This window comes from Equus quagga, chromosome 11 (assembly GCF_021613505.1).
Source record: "Equus quagga isolate Etosha38 chromosome 11, UCLA_HA_Equagga_1.0, whole genome shotgun sequence".
Taxonomy (NCBI): Eukaryota; Metazoa; Chordata; class Mammalia; order Perissodactyla; family Equidae; genus Equus; species Equus quagga.
The window spans coordinates 8,988,542-9,014,710 of record NC_060277.1 but is presented as its reverse complement, the minus strand read 5'-3'; the positions used below and the strand labels follow the sequence as shown (position 1 = coordinate 9,014,710).

Here is a 26,169-nt window from a genome sequence, read left to right as displayed (position 1 = left end):
AGGCCCAGTTGTCTCAACTTTAAAATGAGATAAATAATTCCTGCTCTCTAGGTTTGTTTTGAAGATTACTGATTATGTGTTTAACATACCTGGAAGTGCTTGGCACATAGCAGGATGTAATATATAGTTATTAGTATCAATATAAGTGAGTAAAAAATTACTGGCATGCAACACATTACATACCTTGGCAGGATTGCCTAAGTTTGGAAAATATTATTGGCATTCTTTTTGCATAGTGTGTCTTATGAAAATCTTTTTTTTGTTGTTTTTAAAATGGAGCAGGGATTCAGTAGTAGATGAAGAAGTTATTATTCATTTTTTATTATTTTCCTTCCCATTGCAATAAGCAGAACATATCCTCACACTGAAATTGTGGCTGATCCAACATTCTAACCATTGTCCCATTTCATTCATTCAGTTTGTATTCATTAATTTATATAATAAATATTTTCGAGCACCTGCTGTGACAGCTGCTAAGGGCAAACAGTTTCAAGTCTGGCCCAAGCTCTGCTCTTGTGGAGTCTGCAGTCCAGAAAAGCAGACCGACATTAAACAAAAAAGTTATAATTGAATTTAGTGCCACAAAGGAAAACGACAACTCATTCCTTTTCCAGAGTTGACTTGTATTCCACAGTGCCCAGAGAATTTCTGGATTCTTGATGGACCTCATCACTTATCGCGTAATTTACAACAATCCCTTGTCTGGCCCCATTAATGTACACAGACAACACATACTTTCACTAGCAAGAGAAGAAAATACCTATCACCATGTGATGACTGAAGTATTTTCATGAATTCATCCTTTCTTGCAATAGTGCATATATCATTTCCTTTAAAAGCAGACTCCACTAGCATGCGTACCACCAGACATAATTGTGTGTTCGTCTAGTACACAGGTAATTATTGTCTGGCTGTTCATGAGTTCATTCACTGAAGAAACATGTATTTGGGGCAAGCCAAATGGTATAGATAGCACATGAATAAGACAGCACCCGCCTTCAAAGAGTTCAAAGAGTCTTTCAGGAAATTGCATGCCTAAAAGTCAAAGTGACCTTTCAAAACATTTGTTCACAACTTCCTCTGTTGAATGAATGATTATTTAAGAGCTTCATAAATGCTGAGTTCTTTTAATATATTATTTCAGTTAACTTTCACAGGCACCTGTGACGCTTGTGAGGGAGGTATTTGCATCTTCTTCTATAGATGACGACGAGGACAGAGAGGTTGGTATCACCTCTTTCCTAGCCCACCTGGCAGAGCTTCCGTTACTGAAGTTTCTGACTCCACACCCCACTCATCTCTATCTATCTGCAGCTTTCATGTGTGATTTTTCTACAACCCAAATATGATCCTATGACTGGCCAGTTTAATAGCCTAGAAAACTTTCAGGGAAAATGAAAGTGGGAATGTAAATTAAAGTAAATATACTTTTTATAACAGTATTTAGTCACTTAAAATGAAAACACATAATGTCGGAAAAGTTCACAATACAAAAGTAACTACAAATAATTAGAAATTACAATTGCTGCAATTATGGAAAATATTTATGTAAGCATTGGATAAGACAAAAGAAAAAAAGCAAAAAATGATAATTGTTTTAGGATATTTTTTCAAAACATTAATGTTACTATGTTGTTTTAACAATTTTTCCAACAGAGGGGAAAATGAAATGCTGAAGCAGTATTGGTAGCTGGCCCCTGTTCTCAAGATGAAGTTTAATCCTGAGTCTTATCATTCTTCCATAACCCTAACCAACACATCTTTTAGCCTAATTTCTCTACAAATTCTTCTCTGAACATTCCACTAACTTTCCTGTCTATGTACCTTTGCTCATACTGTTCCTTATGACAGATATGGTCTCTGGTCCTTTCCGCTGGCTGATCTCAAATGTCATTTTGAACAGAATTCTGTTTTATGTGTAGGCACATTCTATCACGTTATTAGCCCATCTGTCAGGCTCTCTCACTGCTCACAACTCCTTGAGAGCATGAGCCACATCCTATTTTTATTCTCTTAATGTGGCAGAGAGTAGGTGTGCAACAAAATAGTGTTAATTAAATATTCTTGTATACTTTCATAAGTATGAATATTTTTTATTTGATAAGATGTTTGGATGGTTTCCAATTTCAGGTTAGGATGTTAACTGGATTCCACGTTGACATTATAATAATTCTGCCAACTTGCTGATTCTTTGGTAAGCTAAGAATTCCGATTCAAAGTAAGATTAGAATTGTGCTGGACTGCTTGTGACTTCAATTATCCCCATTTCTCTGTGAGCACTTGGCCAATGGAAGGTCAAATTTCTTACTTTGCTCACTCTTCAAAATACTTGTTAGCATCAAGTTCCAGATGTGCTGGAGAGTGAGGATGAAAGAAAAAAGACAATAGGACCTATTCCCTCACATATATCACTACCTTAGGTTAGGTTCCCTACAAGCAGAGCCTGAGACAAGGATTCAGGTGCACATGATTTAAGAGAGTGTTCTCAGGAGGAAAGGAGAGAGGGAAGCACGATGGGAGAGGAAAGGGGCTAACTAAGAATGTGATCTCAGATGGAGTCTACTCTCAGCCTGATCTCATGGGGGAGCACGAATTGCCCCAGAGTTGACCTCACCTTGAAATGAGAGAGCTGGTTTTTTGTACCCCCATGGCAGTAAGTCATCGGCTGGAAGCAGAGAGGGTTGAGAGATGGGCTCATAAAGCCCTGGGCAAAGAAAATGCTTTTCAGTTGTAAGTGATTCTGAAGAGGAGAGCTAGGAGCCCTTAGCAGCTCACACTCACAGAAACTGGGGAATGGGTCCACAAGGTTCGCAAAAGGGATCTGGCCAGAGCACCAAAAGTGCCTAGCTCCTAAAGCACAACCTCGAAGCTCAAAGTGACACCATAATTGTCTCTTTACAAAAGAATATAAAGCAGCAAGAAAAGAGACATTTTGAAAGATACACATCATAAGATTTCTGACCTAACCAGCAGTGTTTCCAGCTCAGCCAGCAGTTGCTCATATTTATCTGTATATCCTGACACTATCTGTAGAAGGTCCTTAAAACCTGATTCTTCCATTAGGTGACTGTGCCATGTGAGACATGGATGTGTCTTCATTCTTGTTTCTAGCTGTGCATCTTGAAATTGCTTCCTTGGGTTATTTTAATCTTATCAAAACCTTCCTGTGTGTGACTCGAACTGAAAAAGGAAGGTTTTTTCATTTCCACAGAATAAGTCCTACATGGCTGATCAGATAGAGCTGGATCGTTCTCTTAGAAGCAGCCCGTTCTCTGCACAAAGCATGTGCACACTGTTTGCTTTTTACTTCCCTAAATCAAAAATCATGTTCAAGAAGAACTTCAAGCTGACCTGAGAAGAATTCTCCTGAAGAGTCAACGATGTCGTTCACTGTGGAAATTGTGATGAACATCTGAACACTGCAACACTGAGTCACAGCATTCATTTTCTCCCCCAACAAATATTTATTAGACACCAGGTCCAAATATGTAAAAGATATGGTAGATAACATGATGAAATAAAATGAAACTTCAAGTTTGGAAGAGATGCTAGATTTCACCACATCAGTGAAACTTTTAATAGCTGGAGAAATTTTTAAAAATTATGACATAATTTGATCTGAAATAAATGAGAGGGCAGACACGGTAGTTGAAGCAGTGATGAAGAACTCAAGCCTTGAATGCTCTGCCTTCATCTTGCCCCACACCCTTGAAAACTACTCATCTAACTGGATTGACAGTCTAGACAACCTACACACCAACTGGTGATGTGGCTGAGGCCACACAAGTGGTTCCTGGAACCCAGGCCACCTGATTCCAAGCCTGATGCACTTCCTTGATCTTTTAATTGGTAGATTTTGAACGAAGTTAAGATAGCTTAAGAAACACTAAAATTTAAAATGACAAAGAGGTGTATTGCCTCCGACTTTCTTTCCCTATAAGAAAAGCAGCAGACCGGTCAGAAGGTGTAGTGACCTGCCTGAATCAACATCTTCCATCTCATGCCTTGTCTTTTTCTGCAGCCTCACCCAGAGTCACGGCTGGGTAGGTGTGACAAGCTGCCACACTGCACTTGTCTCAGGCTCCAGCAGCCACAAAAGCCAAGGACTTCCTGTGGAAGGCAGGCGTTATCTGAACAGTTTAAGTGTTTCTGGTTTGTTGGGCCTGCTCTGACCTCAAAATCCTGTCTGACTTTGACCTCTGACCTGTTCCTAACTTCCAGCTTCTGCATAAGGCAGACAGCTGAGGCTTGCTCTGGCTGCGGTCTCTCACCTCTGGACTCCATGCAAGCTGTGCACAGCAATTGAATCTTCCCTTCCAAGTCAAGGCTGGTTGGTTCCTGCCTCACCCTACCCCCTGCTTCTGGGTTCTCTGCTGTGTTTTTCAGCCCTCTCGTGGTTTTCCTCCTTCTGGCTTCTGGCTCCATGTGGCGGGTCAGACTGCTTCTCACAAGCTTAGCCAGTCACCGAATTCAGATAAGTAACAGGAGATTCGCTGTTTTGTTAAAGTTTTGTGAAGGTCATGGCTCTAATAGCCTCATCAAGTTATACTTCTAGGAAAGTAATTTTAAGCTCTGGTTATAATTCAAGACATCTTCAACCAAATATATGGGCCATTATTTATTATGTCTTACTTGCCTAGGAACTGATTGCAAGTAGGTTTTAAAAAAAAAATCAGACACCAAATATGAAGAGTCAAACTATCGGGATGATAACATTCACCTCTTTAAGAAGGATGAATCGATGTACTAACTTTGGTTTCCAAGGACTGAAAAGTTCCACAGGTTTTATATTTTTTAATATTTTAAATCAATCCCATGAAGAAAGGAGTCAGTAGCATGTGTCGCAGACGGAGGTCTGATGACTGAAGGAACACCAGCAGTGGTGAGGCTCACCGTGAGAGGAGTAGAAACACACCCGGGACAGTGTTATCTGGCCCTGACACCAGACTTTATTCCCTTCGATGATAAATACTTTTTAAAAGACTAATGCCAATAACCCAGAGGTGTACCCTGAACCAGTTCTAAGCTATGTGATCTTCCCAGGGAGAAAGCAGCTGAGTTTCTATGTCTGAACAACTGCTAGGAATGTGGGTGAAGACAATACGTTGCTTTCTGAAGTGGAGAAGGCAGTAGATGTGGAGAAGATAGGAAAAGAATGAACACATTTTGAGTATTTCCCAACTGTTTCCAGGTGTTCGTATTCCCTGAGGAGTCACTGAGCAAAGCATTACTGATTTGGGGACATGAAGGTGACCCTTGCAGCCTGCCATGGATGCCAGAGGCATGCTCTTAATTTGAAGGTGGACTTTGATGGGGACTATCTGGAGCTACTGGGGTATAATGGATAAATCGTGGTCGAAGGCAGTAATTGTTGAAGTCAGATTTGGAGCATGAAAACCCAGCTGACAAATCTCTTTCCAAAGTGTTTAGGACTATACTCAAACCTCATGAGATCATAGCTGTCCTCACAATTTTCATCTTGCCAGATTTCTGAGGATTTTAGAACAGCATGCGTCTGCTATTTCTGCATTAAGATCAATTTTTGTTTTATTTTACTGACAAACAGATTTAGATGTTAAATGAAATGGTGATTTTACATTTAATGAAATATTTTGTTTTATAAGATAAAATTAGTGATTAAAGGTCAATTTCACATGTCAGGAATAGTTTTGTACACAATATTGGCTCTGATTAGGAGCCTATGAATGCCAATGAGGATTTGAACCCCTTAAGTATCACACATCTTTGTATAAAAAGAAATACTTTACATTTAGGAGCAGCTCCTTGAAGCCAGACTGGTCCTCCAGTATGAGCTATGTCCTGATCAATAACTACGTAACAGCGTAACTAAACCATCCTCAAAATTGTTAACCATATTATGTCTTTTATACAAAGGGCAGTGCATTTAAAAAAAAATAAACAGAAAGAACTGTACATACAGTTAAAGTAACTAAAGTCTAACTGTGCCTCACAGAGGAAGGTGGCTAAGACAGCCCAATCAACATCTCCTTCCTGTTTTTGGGAACGTTCCAACTACATGAAAGTAAAGCTATAACATGCATTCAGATTGGTCACCAATTTTTCCCTTTTTTGTTTTGAGGAAGATTAGCTCTAAGCTAACATCTGCAGCCAATCCTCCTGTTTTCGCTGAGGAAAACTGGCCCTGAGATAACATCTGTGTCCATCTTCCCCTACGTTATACATGAGACACCTGCCACAGCATGGCTTGACAAGTGGCGAGTAGGTCCTCGCCTGGAATCCAAACCAGAGAACCCAGGGCCGCCGAAGCAGAGTGCATGAAATTAACCACTACGCAAAAGGGCCAGCTCCAAATTGGTGACCAATTTTTGATCAGTAGCACTCCAACCAAAGTGTTTACTACAAGCTTCCCTTTGCTAAAGGAAACAAATCATTAAAATGTTCATTGAAGAAATATATTTCCGGGGCTGGCCCTGTGGCCGAGTGGTTAAGTTTGCTCGCTTAGCTTCAGTGGCCCAGGGTTTCACTGGTTCAGATCCCGGGTGTGGACATGGCACTGCTCATCAGGCCATGCTGAGGCAGCGTCCCATATGCCACAACTAGAAGGACCCACAACTAAAATATACAACTATGTACTGGGGGGATTTGGGGAGAAAAAGCAGGAAAAAAACGAAAAAGAAGATTGGCAGCAGTTGTTAGCCCAGGTGCCAAGCTTTAAAAAAAAATAAAAGAAATATATTTCCTTGTTAAATCCTTATAAAGTTGATATATATAAAACAACTTGTTATATAACAAGTTATATTCATTTATTCATGTAGTTAGTACAAAAATATTAATGATCCACGGTATCGTAAAGTAAAGGAGGTGATGCAGAGCCTGATACAAATGAAAAGAAAGAGGGTCCTGAATTTTGGGAAACCTACAGTCCCCATGGATTTTAAAATAGACCATCAAAATGTTTTAACATTTTTAAACATCAACAGTTTTAGCATTTAAAACTGAAAGTTTTGTATTTTACAATTCCTCTTTGGAGAATGGAGTAGTTGTGTTGGATACTATTTTTGTCTTATCTTTAGCATGAAGAAAAAGGCCTGGGAAATCAGAAGCAGATGAGCAAGACTTGATGGCTGAGACGCGAACTGGAGCTATGTAAAGTATATAAGTCTTTAATAAATACCTGTGGATGAACTGAGCGAAATGTTTAAGGCAAAGTGGTATACAGCGAAAATTTGTTAAAGAAGCACATATCTGAAATAACACTGTGTTTCATAGCTACGTGAGCTATGTGAACAAGACATGTTAGCAAGGAAAACGATGCAAGTGAAATAGACACAAAGATTTTGAAACTACTTATTTCATGTTGTTTGTGCTGGTTCAAGAAAATTCATGGAGTTCTCGTTTCCTGTCACTTAAAATGCTGTCCTTCCAAAGGGCATTACCTATTAAAAATGATTATATTAATTCCCTTTTTATGAAACATTACCAAATCCTTCAGTGAGTGGTCTCTGCCAATATCATCTGGACACATGACGGCAATATGGTAATGATACAATACAAGCAATTTCACCGTATGATCTGCCACTTGAAGATAAACTCACTAAATAATATCATGCCCAAATGTGGCAGGTCTGGGTTCTATTTTGGGGACTAGGAAAAAAGGAAATATTTTGAGATTGCGCTCACGAAAGCTCCATAGCAAAACCTTCCTCAGAGCAACCGAATGGAGACAGATGTCAAAAATAAGCACTGGTACTGAAGGGTCAGCTCTAGAACAGTGACTCTCAATAGGGCAGACGGTGACTTCTGGAGGCATCTAGAAAATGTGTAGGGACATACAGGTCTCCCAGTGACTAAGGCTCTATAATACTCAGTGGGAGGAAGGCAGGGGAGACCGCAGTAAGAGCTGTTGCATTCCATGATTCTAAGACTAGCAGCAGACTTGGGGGCACTCCTGAAACCCTCTAGTGTGGCTGTATCCCATCGTTTAGGTAATGAAGTACATTTCATGTGATTTCCTTTAGCTTTTCTTTGTACTAACGTTCTGGAATTTTACAGATTACTCTTTGAAATTATGTACACTGGGACACTGAATGGATTTTGTTTCATGAGAGTGAAGAAGGTCTTACAAAATAGCGGTTCTATTGGGGACCGGTAGGGTTGGGGAGAATCCATTTCATAAACATGCCTCAAGGTGTGAGCAAGGAGAGGCACAGGCAACCACGGCTCCAGGAGTCCGAGTCCAGCAAAGCCCCTGAGTTTTACAAGATCTTCTCTCCTGTTGTGGACACACATGTCCTTGGGAGCAGTTAAATCTGAGAGATCTTTTGAGACCAATACTTAATCTTTGGGATAACTAAACCATCTTATGGGTGGTTGCTAGCAACATAGTTGTATAGAGAACACTAACCTTCTAGGTAAGAAATAATTACTTAAAAAAGATTTCAGAGGGGAATTAATAGTTATTAGCCATAAACAAAAGAGAGAAGATAACCTTCATCAATGGAATATGGCAAGAAAAGGATTGTAGAGAAAGAGTGCCTACAGGTCAATACACATCTTAGTCATTTTTGTTCTCTTGAGACTCTTTATACTTAATACACAGCATGACAAGTACTCAATAAAAGAAGATATTGAAATAAATATGGGAAGTAAAGAACGAACCAACCAGCAAAAAATAGATACATCACAAAATTATAACAGTTCCTTGAAAAGGTCTACCAATGATCCCTGATTTTTTGGTAAGTAAACGACTTGATTTCTTTCAGTCTCCTCCCTAACTCATTCTTTTCATTGTGGTTGGAAGCGAGTCTGGTTAACAGTGCCACCACCTACACCCACCCTTTTCTTCAGGACCAATCAGATCCTCTGCCTCTTCTCAGCAAGCAGCCCTGTATATTTGATCACTGGCCCTCGGTCTCTGCCCCGATGGATCCTTCTTGGGAGAAACAAGAGACATTATATACTACGTCATTTAAGCCATCCCAGATAAAAACTGAATTAATTTACATCTCGGAGGAAATTTGAAACTGGAGTCTCCTATCCTGAGGTCCCTCTCCTTCCTGCAGAAAAGCTAATTTAGGTCATTTTCTGATACCCTGCATGAAGAGCAACTGTTCCTGTGAAAGGATCCAAATAAAAGCACGATGCAAATGTGGGGCAAGGCAGTCCTCTGAGAGAGTTACCCAATTGAAGCTCCAGAGTTCTCAGCCTCCCGGATCATTTGCCTACCAAGGCTTAAGAATGTATAACTTAAAATAATATCTAGAAACTCAAATTTAGATTTTATGATTCATATAACCCTAAAATATTCAGGAAGTAAGTCTAGCATAAGTAGGATTTTACTACATGTTTATTTCAATCAAGTCTTTATTTAGATAAAGAAAAATGGAGAGAAGTCAGTCATGTTTAGGGTATCTGCCAAAATCATTTCAGCATCATTTTGATAAATAAATATTTTGTGATCATGACAAAGGACTAGGGGGATGAGCACATCACTGATTATTTGGTCAATTCTAAAACTGAATTCATCTGAAACTAAAAAAGAAGTATTCCATAGTTTAGCAGTGTGATGTATTCTATTTTCTCTGCAATATATTACTTGAGACACCATATATGTTAAGGTGAAACTTGACTTTATTCTTTAAGATTTTTAAAATAATTATTATATTTAGAGGAAAATTGAAATTTTTGCTTCAAAAAAAAATTTCCATGTGGTTTTAACACTGATTCCCAAAACCATATGTTCTTTATCAACAAACAGGATACATAGCTTAGATGTTTCACAGCAATGTTTCACAGACATCATTATGTTGAACACTGAAAGAGACTTCCATCAAAACATCTGGTAAACAGAAGTCACACTGAACTTAACTGGCAATGTGCATATTTTTCTAACTTTTTTTTTCAACTTGGTTATATATCTTAGAAGAGATGTAACTATTTTTTTTTCCAGAAGAAATTTAAAATACTAATTTACTTTATGTATTTTTTATGGTTGTTATGATATTTATCTTGTCGTTCTGCAAAGTATTATGTTAATTTTTCAAATGGCTACTTTAAACTGGATTTTTAAAAAAAGGTTCTCTTACCAATGAATTTAGAAATACTCTCTACATTTGCCTCTGCCAACTGGCTCACCTAACGAATCCCAACTTATTCCTGTGGCTACTCATGCTTTCTTCCACAGTGATTATTTTTTGATGCATTTAGTTTGTTTTCAATGAATAAAAAGTAGTTTTATAACATCTAGCGATGCTGCCACACTCAATGTAAGAATGTCTAAAGAATTCTGAAATCAGAGACTGTTGGTAGTTAATAAAAGCAGATCATAAACCAAAATGATTCAGAATCTATTGCAGCTCAAGAAATGTGACAGAACCCCCATGCATTTAAACACACTGCAAAGCAAAATAAACTATTTCCACGCTTTCCCTTAGCAGTGGCCTTCGATAAAAGAGCTGGGAATGTTTGTTAATGTTTTTCATTCATCAACTTGAAACAAAATGCACCACATAAACTGAATAATTAGCTGTGTTCATGTGATTCTCCATTCTTTATGGGACAGTTTTAAAACAACAATCAGTGTTATCATTCTGTAAATCATTTAACAATAAAACATAAAATGTTAACCGTATTTGCCCATTAGATAAGCAAAATCTTAAAAGACTGGTGTCAATTACTAGTGGTAAGGGTATGGAGAAACAAGCATTCTAATAGATTGTTTGAAATGTACATTTGTATAATTCTTTTTGAGTGTAATTTGACTGTAATTATTTTAAAATATATACATGTCATATGACGTAGACATATTTCTTTTAGGAATTTATCCTATAACAATGTGAAGCTAAGAATGTTTACTCCATTACTGCATGTAATAGCAAGACATTTGAACAATGCAAATGTCTATCAATAGAGGAAGGATTGAACACACATTCACACAATGGAATATCTGTATTTTATAACTTAAAAATAAGTCCAAGACATTTTAGGTTAAAAAAAAAGCAAGCTTCAGATCACCATTTCAGGATGATAGTAATATAAAAATCTGCATATGTTTCAATCTCTAGGTAGAAACAGAAATATAGATATGCTTCCCCAATCATAAATAAGTCGGCAAGAGAACCCACCCCCACATTAGGTAAATACATAAAACTTTGACTCTACAGTACAACATTAGATTGCTGATTTGTTTTATAAAATCTGTTTTATAAGATCTGTTTTGTCTACGTAGTTTTCAGACAAGAATATATTTGTTTAATGGAGATTATTATAAATTATAGCAAATATATAACACAGACTAGAAATAGTTTACTAAAATGAAAAGGGAAGCATACTATTTCAAGAAAAGATCTTGCAGAGTTGAGGAATCTCCATGTGGAAGATGAGAACCCATAATTTAAGACAGATGTGGCCAATCATTGTTTTTGCCCCAAACCTGCTCTGCATAGTAACTGCATATAGGTGTCACATCCTCCATCCCACAACTATCTTCGTTGGAGCTCCATATCTGGCTTAGTGCCTGACAGAGAGTAAGCACACATTAAATCTACTCCGAGTGGATGACCAAACTCCCACTCTTTAGCAGCCAGTGGAAGAGTTAGTTATAGGAAATGAAGCAATGGACAAAGATGCATTCAAGGGATGACGCTGTTCACCATGATGATGTGAAATGCAAATTTAAAAAATAAATTACACACTAATAAAATAGTTGTCACTAGTATCACTTCTGAGAAATGATGTGGCAGGAAAGCTGAGAGAAAAGCCTGAACTACGTGAGGTGATGTCTGAGCTCCAGACTTTTTAGAATCTTTAATTTTCTTTCTTCCTCACCTCTCCCTCAAAATCTTCTTATTTGCTCTAGTCTTTAGAACACTGTTAGAGCACCTATAATGAACCACGTTTCGTCAAACTATCTCCCCTAGTGGCTGAACTTGTCAGAAAAATAATCGCTGGCCAATACAAAGCAGCTTGTGATAAAGGAGTCAGAACCGAGATGATGCTTATCAGAGTGAGCGGAGGAAAGTTTTACCAGTACAGTGAAACCCTACCTCAAAAGCATAGCCCAGTTGGATTTTCATCTGGGAGATAAGAGTAGCAAATAGACCAAGAAAGCAGGAGGTATACAAAAATCGGCGTTTCCTCAATGGCAAAGACTGGGGTTTTAAGAGGCACAGATGCAAAGCCAGGTGTTGTAAATAACAGCAGCAGCCAGCAATTAAAACATCGTCTTTCTGAATTTGCAATATGGAAGGCACACCTGCACACACAGACATCTATCAGGAAGAGTAGCATTGTTCTAAAGGGACAATTTGTTTATTTATTTAAGGGTCAGTGATAGTCAAACTGTGAACTTCTTCCTGCTATTACGAGAGATATATAAAATGTGGCAGGGATCACTTTTACCTCCACCATCATATTTGCAAACAAATTTCTGCATTTCCTTAAACAATGAAGCAGAAATTGTAATCTCTTTACCAATAAATTCAGCAGGAGCTCTTGAATAAAGAATAGAAAATGTAAGAAGTGAACAAGATTCCAAATTTTGAAGCTCAGTCAAGATACGCGTCAAAAACAGAAGGTGACAAATTGAGATTTACTTAGATGTTTCGGTGATAACATTCACTTTCTGCTTTTACAATAAAAACACACTAATCTATCTATGTGCTCACGTATGTGGCATTTTTTATATCTCATTTTCAGACAATCTGAGGAATTTTTATTTTAAGACAAATTAGAATTTCTCCAGGATTTTTATAAGTGTAATAGGGATTACATAATTTACTTGAGAAAACTGATCACAAAAAATACTAATCTAAAAGTTTTAAACATAAATTAAATGTCATTTACTATCTTTGCCTTCTGTCAATCACACATAGCGGTCGCTGCTCATTCCAGAAAGATCCAATTAACTTTGTACTCTAATGCCATTTATTAAATCAGAGAGATAATCTTTAAAGTAATCCACATTTCATTAAAAACTGAATAGAATGCATAATTTCAGACACTAAACTGACAGGGGATAAAGACTACTTTGTCTATTATGGAGCAATAATCATAAACCACTGCTCTCTAACACTCTGCAAATGTGTTTCAATGAGGCCAAACTGGATTTTAATCTTTTCTTCCCTACAATAGGATAAATATAGAAAAAAGAGAGGCAGAGCTCATGGTACTATAATATTGCAATAAAACGAATATAATCTTTTGATGTGGGGATTCACTCTAAAGACCTGTTTTTAATTGCTAAGGATAAAAAATACTTCAAGTTTTCTGTAATCTAGCATTTGCCTTCTTCAAAATCAAAGGATTAAATTAGGGAATCTGTATTGCCACTGTATAAAGATAACAATAATATCAACAAGTTATATATGTATCTAATTCTATGTATGTGTCAATGTGTCTATTTGTCTCTACACATACATACGCATGTGTATATAAATATGTATACACATACACACAAGGGGGTGTGCTTTTACAACTTCTGCACCTTCAGCACTTGCTTGGAAATCTCCTCACCTATCAAGTAAAAATCTCTGGAACAGTCTTTAATCACATTAGAGAAATGATGACTATAGTGGACCTCTGGTAATCATACAGCCTTGGTTGACATGAAGATGAAGACTGAACATATATCAGTATTTAGACTGGTGATTCCAGACAGGCAGTTTGGAATAAATGTGGTATTTTGAAAAAAGCACAGAGAACTGGTTTCTAGTTCTACACTTTTCAACAGTTTATTCTACTTTGGAAAAAACTGAATCATCAACGAACACCAGTTTTCTCATTCATAAAATGAGGGCATGACTTAAGTCAGGGGTTCTAAACTTTTAGCATAAAAATCATTTTTGTAAAAGAAATACTAAATGGAACATTAGTATTTTATTGATATAAGTTCATAAGTTCAAATTTACTTATTACCAATACCAGTTGCATCACTTATTATAAAGCCAATCAGTGAAAACAGGAGAGATGTTCAAGGGTAGATTTGAAATCAGGGGTTATGAGAGGTACCTGCAGTATGTGAGGAACCTATTTATTTTAATGTTCTTTTGGTTGCACATTTTCAATAGCAACTCACTTTGCAATATCAAGATACACTTAAAAACAGAGGTAAAAGGAGAAGTTTTATTTTTACATCTTTTCAGAAACATAGAAACAAATAAGCAAAACTTAAGGAAAGATATTTGTAAGAGATCTGTGTATAACCGGTTTGTATATGTTAGTTATCTTCAATTTTAAAAACAGTTTATTACAAAAGTAGAGTAAATGCTCTTGAAATCCCTAAAATGTATGCAAAATAAACTAGTAATATCTTTGTAACATATACAATAATTGCTTAAAGTGATAATAAAATAATGAATATAATAAGTAAAGTTCAATTGGCTTCTTAGACAAAGAATTCACCACTTGCCAGAAATTTCCCATAAGTAACTTTACTGATTTTGCAAACTCCCCATTACTTTAGTAGAATATTTATCTAATATACATACTTACATTACATACACAAATTTTATGGTATTTTTTCTAGTCTTTTTCTCAGGTCTTTATATGTGTCATGAATCAGACCATACGCTTCTCAAAGTTAAGGGCTTATGTATCATTTGCTCCTTACAAACGATTACACAGTAATGTAAGTACCCTACCTAGTAGAGGGGAGAGTAAAAATTTAACTACTTTTTAAGCTTATTCTCCTCATGCAGAAAAAAAGGTGAATATTTATATAAGAAATAATGAAATTAATATTTCAGGCAAAACTTGTCTTCTTCATTTTGTCCATTCTAAGGGTGTACTACAGTTTAGATGGAAGGAAAGCAAAAGCTGACTGGAACACTAAGACGGCAAGATTTTTATTCATTTTTTTTTTTCTATGGAAGATTAAAAAGAAAATAAGCACTTAAAATTATTTCTAAATTATGTTAATAAGGTAAAAATGTAGTGAAAAAAAGACAACTGATATACGTTCAGGGCATTGAAGAGTGGAATAATTCTGGATAGCAATAGTCATTATTCATTCATTCATTCATTCATTCATCCCAAAGAGACTGACTGCATTTATATTAAATATCAGGCATGGACTTATGGAATACAAGCAGATTGTCACCCCTTCCTCGTAAAGTCCATCCAGACAGTTTTTCATCCTAAGAAATTTCTGACTAATAAAGAATTTCAACAATCATTAGCCTTTGAATCCATTGTAGAAATATTACCTTTTTATTCTACTCTTTTTCAAAATCAAAGAGATAGTTTTGCAAACAGGTTGAAAAAATCTACTAGCTGTTAATCTCTTAGTAGCTTTCTCTATATTTAAAAAAAGAATTTTCAACAATAAGGCCTTTGACAAAGCATCAGGAAATAGTGGTGCCTAACAGAGGTTAGCTCCAAGCCACGAACCACTGATTTAAGTTTCATTAAAATTGTACTTGTTCTCAGCTTGGTTTCACTTAGATATGCTTTCATTTCCCTCAGGCTCTACTCTATTACTCTATTACTAATATACTTCTCTGGAGTTTCCTCCCTTATGAGTTCAAGAAAAATGAAACTCCAAATCAGATTAATTTTTGAAAACTAATGCATAGATCCAATAGGCAGGAAGAACGATGCACACGCATTCCCTAGCAGGAGGAAGATGTGTGAAGACCAGCAAGAGTGCTTAGGCATTCAGAGGAAAAGCAAGATGGTTATTTTCACTGATTACAATTTTTCAGAAGGGCTAACAGCTTCCTCAAAGCTAACCCCATCCTGGGACCAAGTCACACCTCTGCCCAGAGTTTCTTAATGGCCAGACTAAACTATCATAGTTGATGTTGGTTTCCACCAGCTTAAAAAAGGGGTATAGAACAATCAGGAAATCTTTTCTTCATGCTTTACCATTTCCTTCAACATGTAGCTGGCAAAATATAAAGTATCTCAGTGCAATTTAAGAAATTAAGGTTAGAATTCTAGACCCTGAAACCCAAGGAAATATATTTTTTTCTTTAGACCTCACCCCAGCTTTCAAACCACTCTCCACCACATTGTCAGCTCTGTAATGGATAAAGCACAATAGTACAAGTCGGGGCTGGCTCTGTGGCCGAGTGGTTAAGCTCATGTGCTCCACTTTGGTGGCGCAGGGGTTCCCTGTTTCGGATCCTGGGCGCTTACCTAGCACCACTCATCAGGCCATGCTGAGGTGGGTCCCACATAGAAGAACTAGAAGGACCTACCACAAGAATATACAACTATGTGCTGGGGGACTCTGGGAGAAGAAAAAGAAGAAAAAAGAAGACTGGCATCAGATGTTAGTTCAGGTGCCAATCTTTAAAGAAAGAAAAGCCAATTAAAAAAAAAGTTGCAATTCAAGAGCCGGGATTGTTGGATTGTTGAGTTGGACTCAAGTTCAAGTTCATCTGCGGTAAATACGGTGAGAATGAATTCAGTCAAGTAGCTTCTATGCACATGGTGCAACCAAACGGAGCTTCCATGGTTTCACTGTAACTTCTTGACAGACTAAGTGTTCTTTTTCTTCTCATGTTTATTTTTGAATGTCTGATCACTTGAAAAGGCACTAGATCCATCTGCACACTCAGAGAAAAGGGCACCAATGAAAGACTTGACAGAAGCAGCATGAGACAAAACTAAGGTTATGAAGAAAACGTTATAAAAAACCCCTACTCTTTATCCAGTAATTAGGGAATAGACAGCAAAAGAGCAAAGAAAGAATAGTGTCAGCATGTTTTATCATATATTTTGGATAAAATCTTCCACATACATCAACTCTTTTATGACAAGACAATTTTTCTTAATATTGGAATGTATGTTTAAAATGCATGTTAGCACTGAAGTCAAGATATTTTTGAGGCATTCGGGAAGGACTTATATCATCACTGTTCAAAATAAATAATACGCTTAACTAATAACAATCTGACTTAGACCATTCCCTGGAATGGGGATAAATAAAATAAAGAATTAAACCCAGTTTACAGGCATCTTTTGCAATCACACATCAACTTCAGGTATCAAAAGAATAAATAAACTGATATTAAATAAACGGGGGAATGCAGCTATGCATGCCTTAGATAGTGGACTTCCCTCCTTTCCATGGCTTCTAGGAGAACCATCTGGGTTCCTCCTTTCCGGCTCTCTCTGGAGCCCAGGGAGAATAAATCCCACCAAAGTACCTATGCCAAGGCAGCAAATGTGTTTCTAATGTTCTAGACTGACACCAAAAAGAGATTCCCTATTTTAAAAGTGTCGGGGCCGGATGAAAAAGGAATAAAAGGAATCCAAACAGGAAGGGAAGAAGTGAAACTCTCACTGTTTGCAGACAACATGATCTTATATATAGAAAACCCCAAAGAATCCATTGGAAAACTGTTAGAAGTAATCAACAACTACAGCAAAGTTGCAGGGTATAAAATCAATTTGCATAAATCAGTAGCATTTCCATACTCCAGTAATGAACCAACAGAAAAAGAACTCAAGAATACAATACCATTCACAATTGCAACAAAAAGAATAAAATACCTTGGGGTAAATTTAACTAAGGAAGTGAAGGACCTATATAATGAAAATTACAAGGCCTTTCTGAGAGAATTGGATGATGACATAAGGAGATGGAAAGACATTCCATGTACATGGATTGGAAGAATAAACATAGTTAAAATGTCCGTTCTACCTAAAGCAATCTACGGATTCAGCGCCATACCAATCAGAATCCCAATGACATTCTTTACAGAATTAGAACAAAGAATCCTAAAATTCATATGGGGCAACAAAAGACCCCGAATTGCTAAAGCAATCCTGAGAAAAAAGAACAAAACGGAGGCATCACAATCCCTGACTTCAAAACATACTACAAAGCTACAGTAATCAAAACAGCATGCTACTGGTACAAAAACAGGTGCACAGATCAATGGAACAGAATTGAAAGCCCAGTAATAAAACCACACATCTGTGGACAGCTTATCTTTGACAAAGGAGCTGAGGGCATACAATGGAGAAAAGAAAGTCTTTTCAACAAATGGTGATGGGAAAACTGGAAAGCCACATGTAAAAGAAGGAAAATTGACCATTCTTTCTCACCATTCACCAAAATAAACTCAAAATGGATCAAAGACCTAAAGGTGAGACCTGAAACCATAGGCTTCTGGAAGAAAACGTAAGCAGTACACTCTTTGACATCAGTATTAAAAGGATCTTTTCGGACACCATGCCTTCTCAGAGAAGGGAAACAATAGAAAGAATAAGCAAATGGGACTTCATCAGATTAAAGAGCTTCTTCAAGGCAAATGAAAACAGGATTGAAACAAAAAAACAACCCACTAACTGGGAAAAAATATTTGCAAGTCATATATCTGACAAAGGCTTAATATCCATAATATATAAAGAACTCTCATGACTCAACAACAAAACATCAAACAACCCAATCAAAAAATGGGCTGGAGACATGAACAGACATTTCCCAAAGAAGATATACTGATGGCCAATAGGCACATGAAAAGATGCTCATCATCGCTGATCATCAGGGAAATGCAAATCAAAACTACACTAAGATATCACCTTACACCCGTTAGAATGACAAAAATAGTGTCAAAATGTAAGCTACTTGGGGCCGGCCCAGTGACGCAGTGGTTAAGTGCGCACGTTCAGCTTCTTGGTGGCCTGGGGTTCGCCGGTTTGGATCCCGGGTGCGGACATGGCACCGCTTGGCAAAAGCCATGCTGTGGTAGGCGTCCCACGTATAAGGTAGAGGAAAATGGGCATGGATGTTAGCTCAGGGCTAGTCTTCCTCAGCAAAAAGAGGAGGATTGGCAGTAGTTAGCTCAGGGCTAACTACTTCCTCCAAAAAAAAAAAAGTGAGCTACTTAATATAAACAGATTATAATACTTTCAATTTCACATACTATTGGTCTGATTTCTTAGTCTTATTGCAAGGAATTATTCAATATCTTGATTTCTTATCAATGCTTGCTTGCTTAAGAGTTATTTTCTGTAAATGAGTACATGGTTCCATAAATGATTATCCATTGAGAAAATTTTAAATGGCATAATATGCTAAATATTATTGGACAAAATAAAATTCAATTGAAATGCATCTCTTGTTAGTTTAATATGGATAAAGCATATTTACAGAGAAGTACTTTTGAAAATCCTTTGAGTAAATTTTGTTATAATTTATATAATATTTACATGAATCATTAATGTTTAAATCTAACTATAGAAATGTTACTCATTGAAATAATTTCCTTAAGAAAAAATAAAGCTATTGCAGTATAAATTCTTTATGATACCATGGCACAAGATTCTTAGCTACCAATTTAAAAATAATTGTGTGTGTATACCAATATAGGGCAGTATTACAAATTACATGTAAAAAGACAGAGAGCAAACCAATATCAAACAAGCTAAAACAGTATTCTTTCACTGGAGGTTAGAGAGACTTGTGCCTAAACACGCTGAGCGTGCAAGTTGCACAGCTCCCACCTCACTGTCTAAGTAACCTTCCAGTGTTGCCCCTTTTTCCTGATGTATCACAGGAACTTTTCCTAAGACTTATTCTCCTTTCTGCTTTTCAAAGATACAGCTAACTAAATTCCTCTTCTTGTGGTTACAACAATTCTGGTTTTGGATATATGCTTTTTTATAAATGGAATGACTTTCATGATTTCCAATATAATTTCGATAAACCCTTCCACTCCATTCCTGACGCACATCTTCTTAATGACTTCTTACCTAAATACAAGTCAGAGAGGAGCACCACTGATCTCAACTGCAATGAATATAACTCCCAAACCCCTTTACTCGTCTCATAATATATATTCACATCACTATTTATTTTAGACATTATGAAATTATTTACTTCATATCTGTTTTAACAGTCAAGCCAATGTCTATATCCTCTTTATGTGTTGGCTGCCATCAGGTATGAGTTTCAGAAGGCAGGAAACAATCTATTACCCAGGAAAGCTTCTAGAACAATTCTTACATGTTAAAAATTTTCAAAGTGATCATGCTATTCTAGTCTGTATGCTAATTGTTCTTGGCTTTTAAATCCTTTCACATTCAATTCTTTCACAAGAATTTTCAGTGCTGTAAATCAGCATAGTGCATACATTTTAAGTATATAGTTTAATGGATTTCACACAATCCATACACCTGTATATACACCTGTGAAATACTGAACCATTCCTTGCCCATATGGTTCCTTCATGCCCCTTCCTAGTCAGTATGGTTATGCCATTTTAAATATTAATTGTATCTTCAAAATGCCCTGCCAGAAAACTTTTCATTTTCACACTGAAGAATTTTATACTAAAGCCGACCATACTGTATGGTGTTAGTTTAAAATATAGTTAGGCAATAAGTTGATTTTACCTTAATAAATGTGTTTTTTTTTTCATATGTGGAAAAACGCTAAATGTTCAGAGAAAGAATTACATTTGATCTGGATAGAAACATTAAAAAAAATTTAAAAACTTACTTTCCCTCCATGTAATCTCTATCATGAAAATGCAGTTTTGTTTTTATACATATCTCTTTTGTAACCACATAACACAAATTATGTCCTTCTGAAGTAAGGTACAAAATGATTATAATAATTATGATGAAAAGGCAGTTAACTAATGCAATAGTCACAATATACTAGGCACTATTCAAGCCCTTCATATATATATTTATCCTCACAATGATAGTAAGGGGTAAGTACTCTGTTATTCTTATTTTGGGAGTGAGCGGTTAAATAATTTGTTCAATGCTAAAAAATAGTAAGAGGCAAAGTCAGGGTTTGAACCCAGATAGTCTAGGGCCAGTCCTTTTATCTGACTCATTAAACCACACTGTCAACTTGAGATCCAGAAGTATAGCAGGGCTAGATTATTAGACAAAGAAACTACCACAAATAGACTCTTATTTTAGAAAGCGGGCAAATGGAATTTGGAACAAATGCAAACCTCTTACCTTTTGTAGCAATTCGTACACACTGGGTTTTGGTTTCCTGATGGAATAAAAGTGAAAGAAAGTAGTCAGTGTATAGATAATGTTTCCTATTTCACAAACTATAACTGCTATGAAGATCAACTTGGGGTTATAAAGTAGGTTTATACAGAACAGAACTGCAGAATTAAGGAAACTGCTTTTTTTAAATATGTATTTTCAGGGAGATTTTTAAAAGACATGAAATAAGAACTTTAAAATTTGAAATTTTTTTTCCGTGTTTCCTAAAGATTTAGGAATCTGTTTTCACCTCTTAATGAAATAGGCTATCTTGTCTGGAACAAGTGGTAGGGCATTCTATGTGCATTTGTTGTACTTTTTGAATAATCAGAAAGAAAAATGTACTTGCAAAGCTAATACAAATCAGACACAAATATAAACTTCATTTTCACCTCATACTTGTAGACTCAAACCAAAGCTGAACATCACATACTCTCACTTGGATCCTAGCATGACTACAGAGCCATATGACAGAAGGAAAGATCAACAAAAAATTGCATCACAGTTGCACTATAATTTATCTGTTCTTTATTCCTTTGTAGTTCAGTTGTTAGGGGTTAAATATTTCTTAGTGTGGTTATGTTCGTCCTCTTGCTAGACAAATTGATAGAGGAAGCAGAAGTCAAAATCGGAAAGATCAAGAATTATTTCAATTTATGTTATTTTCTTATCTTTTCTTTCTTAAATGTTCTGGGGTGGCACTAGGAGGTGGAACTCACCTCTGGGCCCACACCTCTGGGACTTCCTTCATTCAGCTTATATCTTCGAACATACGAGAGGTTGGAAAATATGTTAAAGCCAGTGAACAAAACAGAGGCTATTTGTTTTCAAGATGCATTTGTAACTCCATCTTGAGTAGTTCTATATATTGATAAACCAAGAGTTTATAATTTTCTCTTAAGCATTTATTATTTTTAAATTGAACAAAATAAAGCATTGAGGGGGGATTCGTAATTAAAAATGAAAGTTTGCACTTCTATTACTTGATTGTGACCTGAAGCCTTCATAGAAAGCTCCAGGAGTTGTCTCCTATTCCCATAAAGGCCCAAAAGGATTTTGATTTCTGAAAAGCAATCACTGTTAACAGTATCAGGGTTACCAGCCTCTGTTGGTTGGGAGTCATGTCAATTTTGAAACTATTTGCCAAGATAGCTGAAATATATTGTTGCTACTCTGTACTTTGATTAAACAACGTGAAGATACATTAACAATTAGAAGAGAAAATTTCTATCAAGGCTTTTAAAGAGAGGCAGAGAAAACCCTTTATAAGTAACAGACATTCATTAACACTCCTCTCATACCATAGACCAAGTAACAAAAGTTAATTTGGAGTCTCTCACCTCTCTAAAGACGAATACCCAAACACAGAACTAAGTTTTCACCACCACGCTAGTTTACACCCAAATTGGAAAAATAACATCCATAGTCTTCTCTTTTTTGAGCAGCCCAATCGCACCAGTGGTACGGAATGATGCGTAGGTAGGAAGTGGGTAGCTGACTTGCCTTTAAACACTCCCACTTATGTAGAAATAAACTAGAAGATGAGAAGAATATTTTCAACCATGAGCATCCTCTGGCTTTGGAGTACATCTTAGAAGATGCCATGGCATTTTTCGTTGGCAAATACTGTAAGCCAACCATGTAGGTAAGCAGAGAGACAGTTTTCATTCAAGAGCAGCCAGTCAATACCCTAAGTTCTCATGGCCTCTGCAGAAATGCAAATGGATTGTTATGGCTTCCAATTCAACTATTCTGAGATCTGATATAACTGTTGCAATCGGATATCACATATTTCACATCATGTCCCAGGTACCCACCTCAGGGATTCAATTACCCAAACCCAGCAATTTCCTACATAGCTACAAGTACACAAAAACGTCACGCTTCTACAAGATTTTTACATTGTGGGAGTTTTCTATTAACATTTTTTTTCTACTCATCTCTGAAAAAAATTAAATTAAGTAAGTTTTAGGAAGAAAAATCTTTGAAAGAGAACAGCATGAAGCATGAAAGGCCAGGTTATTTGCCTACATATGGAACCACTGGTAGTTTCTAACTTCCTGTTGTGTTTTCCTCTTCAATATTCATTTGGGATCAGCGGCAGTGTTCAAAAACAACCGTGTCCAAAATAGGAAAAGGAGGGGCAGCCAGGGGAATCGGAAAACAGGCTCCTCTACCAGCCCAGGAACCCGCCATCTCCAGGCAGCCTTCTGTTTAGGCTGTCAGCTGTACCACAGGCGCCCTATTACTTTGTAATCAGAGAATTGTTACTTGTTATTTACTATTTGGCTTGTACCCCCTGAAAAGTATATAAGGGTTTATTAGCCTGCTGCGGAACACCCATTCTGTTTATCCTGCAGTAAATTTAATCTTCTGAAGAGTGCCGCTACTGAGCAAAGAAGACAGAACAATGCCCAACACTTACTGGGGCTGCAGTCGCACACAGCAGCAGCACACCCACCTTTTCAAATCATTTGACTCACAATTGCTCTTGTGGACTTTCCCGAAGGAGGCGCAAGTAGAAACAGTTACTAGGAAACAGCAATTTCGTGCGGTGTAACTGACACGGAGCCCCAGCCCTACAGTAGGCCCCAACGTGCACACTGCTGGGAACAGAAACACCCCCTACACACCAATTGTTTTTGCGTTTTTTTCCCCTGACAAACGCTACCGAGGATTTATAAAATTTGACTGCTGTTTTTCCTCAGGGCAATGAAAAAGCAAATCCTGGAAGCAGCTCACCTTCTCCACACTGCTCATTGCCTGGAAATAGATGTTGTATCCTTTGCGGGGAGCCAAAGGGGGGTTCCAAAAGCCCTGATAGGTCCTATTGTCGCCCACTGTGAATGGGGCAGGTTCAGGAAGATTCCCCGGGGGCAGTTCCGCAGCGAAGTAGTACGGGGCGCCCCCACTCATGGCATTTTGGTAGGTCACGGGAATCTGATAGCATTCCATCGCTCCGGCTTCTCGCCTGGTTCGGTGTGGGTGCAACTCCTCCACCACAATCTGATAGGCACTTTTTGGAAAAAGAAAAAAAGCACACATTCAGAGATTCTAGACATTAAGATCTCTCAAAAAAAAAAAAATGAAGTGCTTAATATTAAGGTGTAACATTTAAAAGTTTAAAGTCAGTCCAAACCCACTGCATTCTTGTTTTTGGCCATTTTGCAATAAAATAGAATTTCACATGGATTCCAACCCCATCGTAGTCACTAAGGAACTGAAAAAAAGTAAGAAAAATCACCACAGAACTTGACACATTTTTAAATGTTGAGAAATGAGCCACTTTAATAAGGAACCTGACATTAACCAAAGACACATAATGGATTAAGTTCTTTGTCTGATATTTTTAAATGCTTAAAGCTAACATTTTCTTTTGAAACGAGGGTCTGGAAGGCCCAGCTCCAAGGCCCAGCAGAATGGCTGCCTCAGGGCGGAGCTTGAAGCACCAGTTTGCCTTGTCAACGTGTTAGAGGCAGAATGTGCTGACAGGCTCTTCCACCTCTTGACCTTGCCACGGCATCAACATTGGCTCAGAGCTATGCAGATCTAAAGCACAAGTGACACGCTGCAATACGGGCACAGATGGACAGAAATCTGTCCTCGCCACCGAAATAGACTGCCTCCTTCTTCTAGAGCTGTTAATAATAAAATGTTACAAATTGTAGAAACAGATGGCATTTGGCCTATTAAAGCTCAAACCTGAACCTTCCAATGCCTTTCTTAAAAATTTTTCTACGAGAGCTGCTATTTTACAGAGGAAAGGAAAGAATAATGCAACTTTAAAATAAAGATCTGCCTAATCACTAATAATTTTTTTATCAATTTCTGAAACTAGTATATTCAAAATCTTCTTTCTTCATAGGGCATTCTTTAGGCAAACATTTTGTAGGTAATGTACACCTAATAAAGTTGATGTTATTAATATATTTTTATATATTACTAAGGAATTTGAAAGAATTATGTTTCAAAATTCCTGAAAATTATTAGGAAATGCATTGCGGTCGCTGAAATAAATTGAATATAAATAAGCTGTGTGTAGGGTTGTATGGTCGAATCTTGAGTCTCTAGGCAAATATGCTCATTCTATATGGGGAAAGAGCCACTATTCAATGGCTCTCCAGCAGTAATAGAATATTTTCCTTAATGAACTTCCATAAAAAGAAAAAGAAAAGGGGAGGAAGAGAGATTGAATTTGTATCTGTGACAATTAAAAATAGAATTACCAGTTTAGATACCAAGAAAAATACCAGGTTAGAATCTGGTTTAAAACCCTCACTTAATATAAACTCTGTCAGCCCTACAAACTGAAGAGCTTCATAGATTAAAAAGAAAGGAGCCTTACAAATTAAACTTTCTTTTCTCCCTAATTATTCATGTTCCCATTTCTCATTAAAATATTGCTAAGAAACTGGTAGGGTGGTATCCATCTCTTTTCCTTTAGGAAAAGTACAGAACTTATATTAACGTCAGAAGTCGAGATTGGGGCATGTAACTAAAGCAGAAGCCTATGCTATTTGGAATTACGTGTTCCGCGTCATTCTCTGGACCTCGGCCAAGCTGGGTCTCTAAGCTCCTAGGAATGCTACTGACAAGATACCTGTACTCTGAGGGGGTCACGGAGCAGACACTTGCCAATTTTAAAATACAGGAAATACATAAGCATGGCCCTTGGAGAGAAAAAAGAAAAGATCATGGCAGACATATGCCATGTGAAGCAAACCTAGTCTTTTTTTTCTGCTTATTTTCCATTTTGAATCCATCTTTGTATGTTGCACATTTGCAAATCCTGTGGATACATACATATACACAGATAAACTCACGTATGCATACCTCCCAAACAAGTTGCACCTCACATTCTTGCCCTAATGCACAATAATGATAATTACCCACCCTTGTTAGTCATTTAGCCTGATCCTTAAAAAAATAAATTCCTTGTTAATTATCCCATACCTCTAGGAAAATCCAGACAATCTAGTGAAGATTCAGTCTTAACTAATTCTATTACATGGACATAGGTTGTACACTCCACATTAGGAAACTTCAGGCAAGACAGCCTGTATCTCCAGATCTACCAGCAGCAAAGCAAACTGCTGCTGTTGGAGAGGAGTGGATGATGAACAGATGCAATCTGCTCTTTGGGAAAGAACTCGAACTTGAGATGGAGCCCCAAATTGAAAGTTATAAAGTTCATTTTTAAAAGAAATTATCTTGCCCTCA

The 26,169-nt window shown here is 37.1% G+C and overlaps 1 protein-coding gene across 2 annotated transcripts in view; it reads right to left on the bottom strand.

Annotated features, from left to right (window-relative positions):
* The window catches only part of PTPRK (protein tyrosine phosphatase receptor type K), a 505,438-nt gene that overhangs the window by 62,618 nt on the left and 416,651 nt on the right, over nucleotides 1-26,169 (bottom strand). For both annotated transcript variants that reach the window (XM_046675015.1, XM_046675016.1), the window contains exons 12-13: nucleotides 23,692-23,965; nucleotides 20,914-20,950 (exon numbers count right to left, since the gene is read on the bottom strand). In XM_046675015.1, the coding sequence (XP_046530971.1) occupies nucleotides 20,914-20,950; nucleotides 23,692-23,965 (311 nt within the window). The remainder of the gene's footprint in view (nucleotides 1-20,913; nucleotides 20,951-23,691; nucleotides 23,966-26,169) is intronic.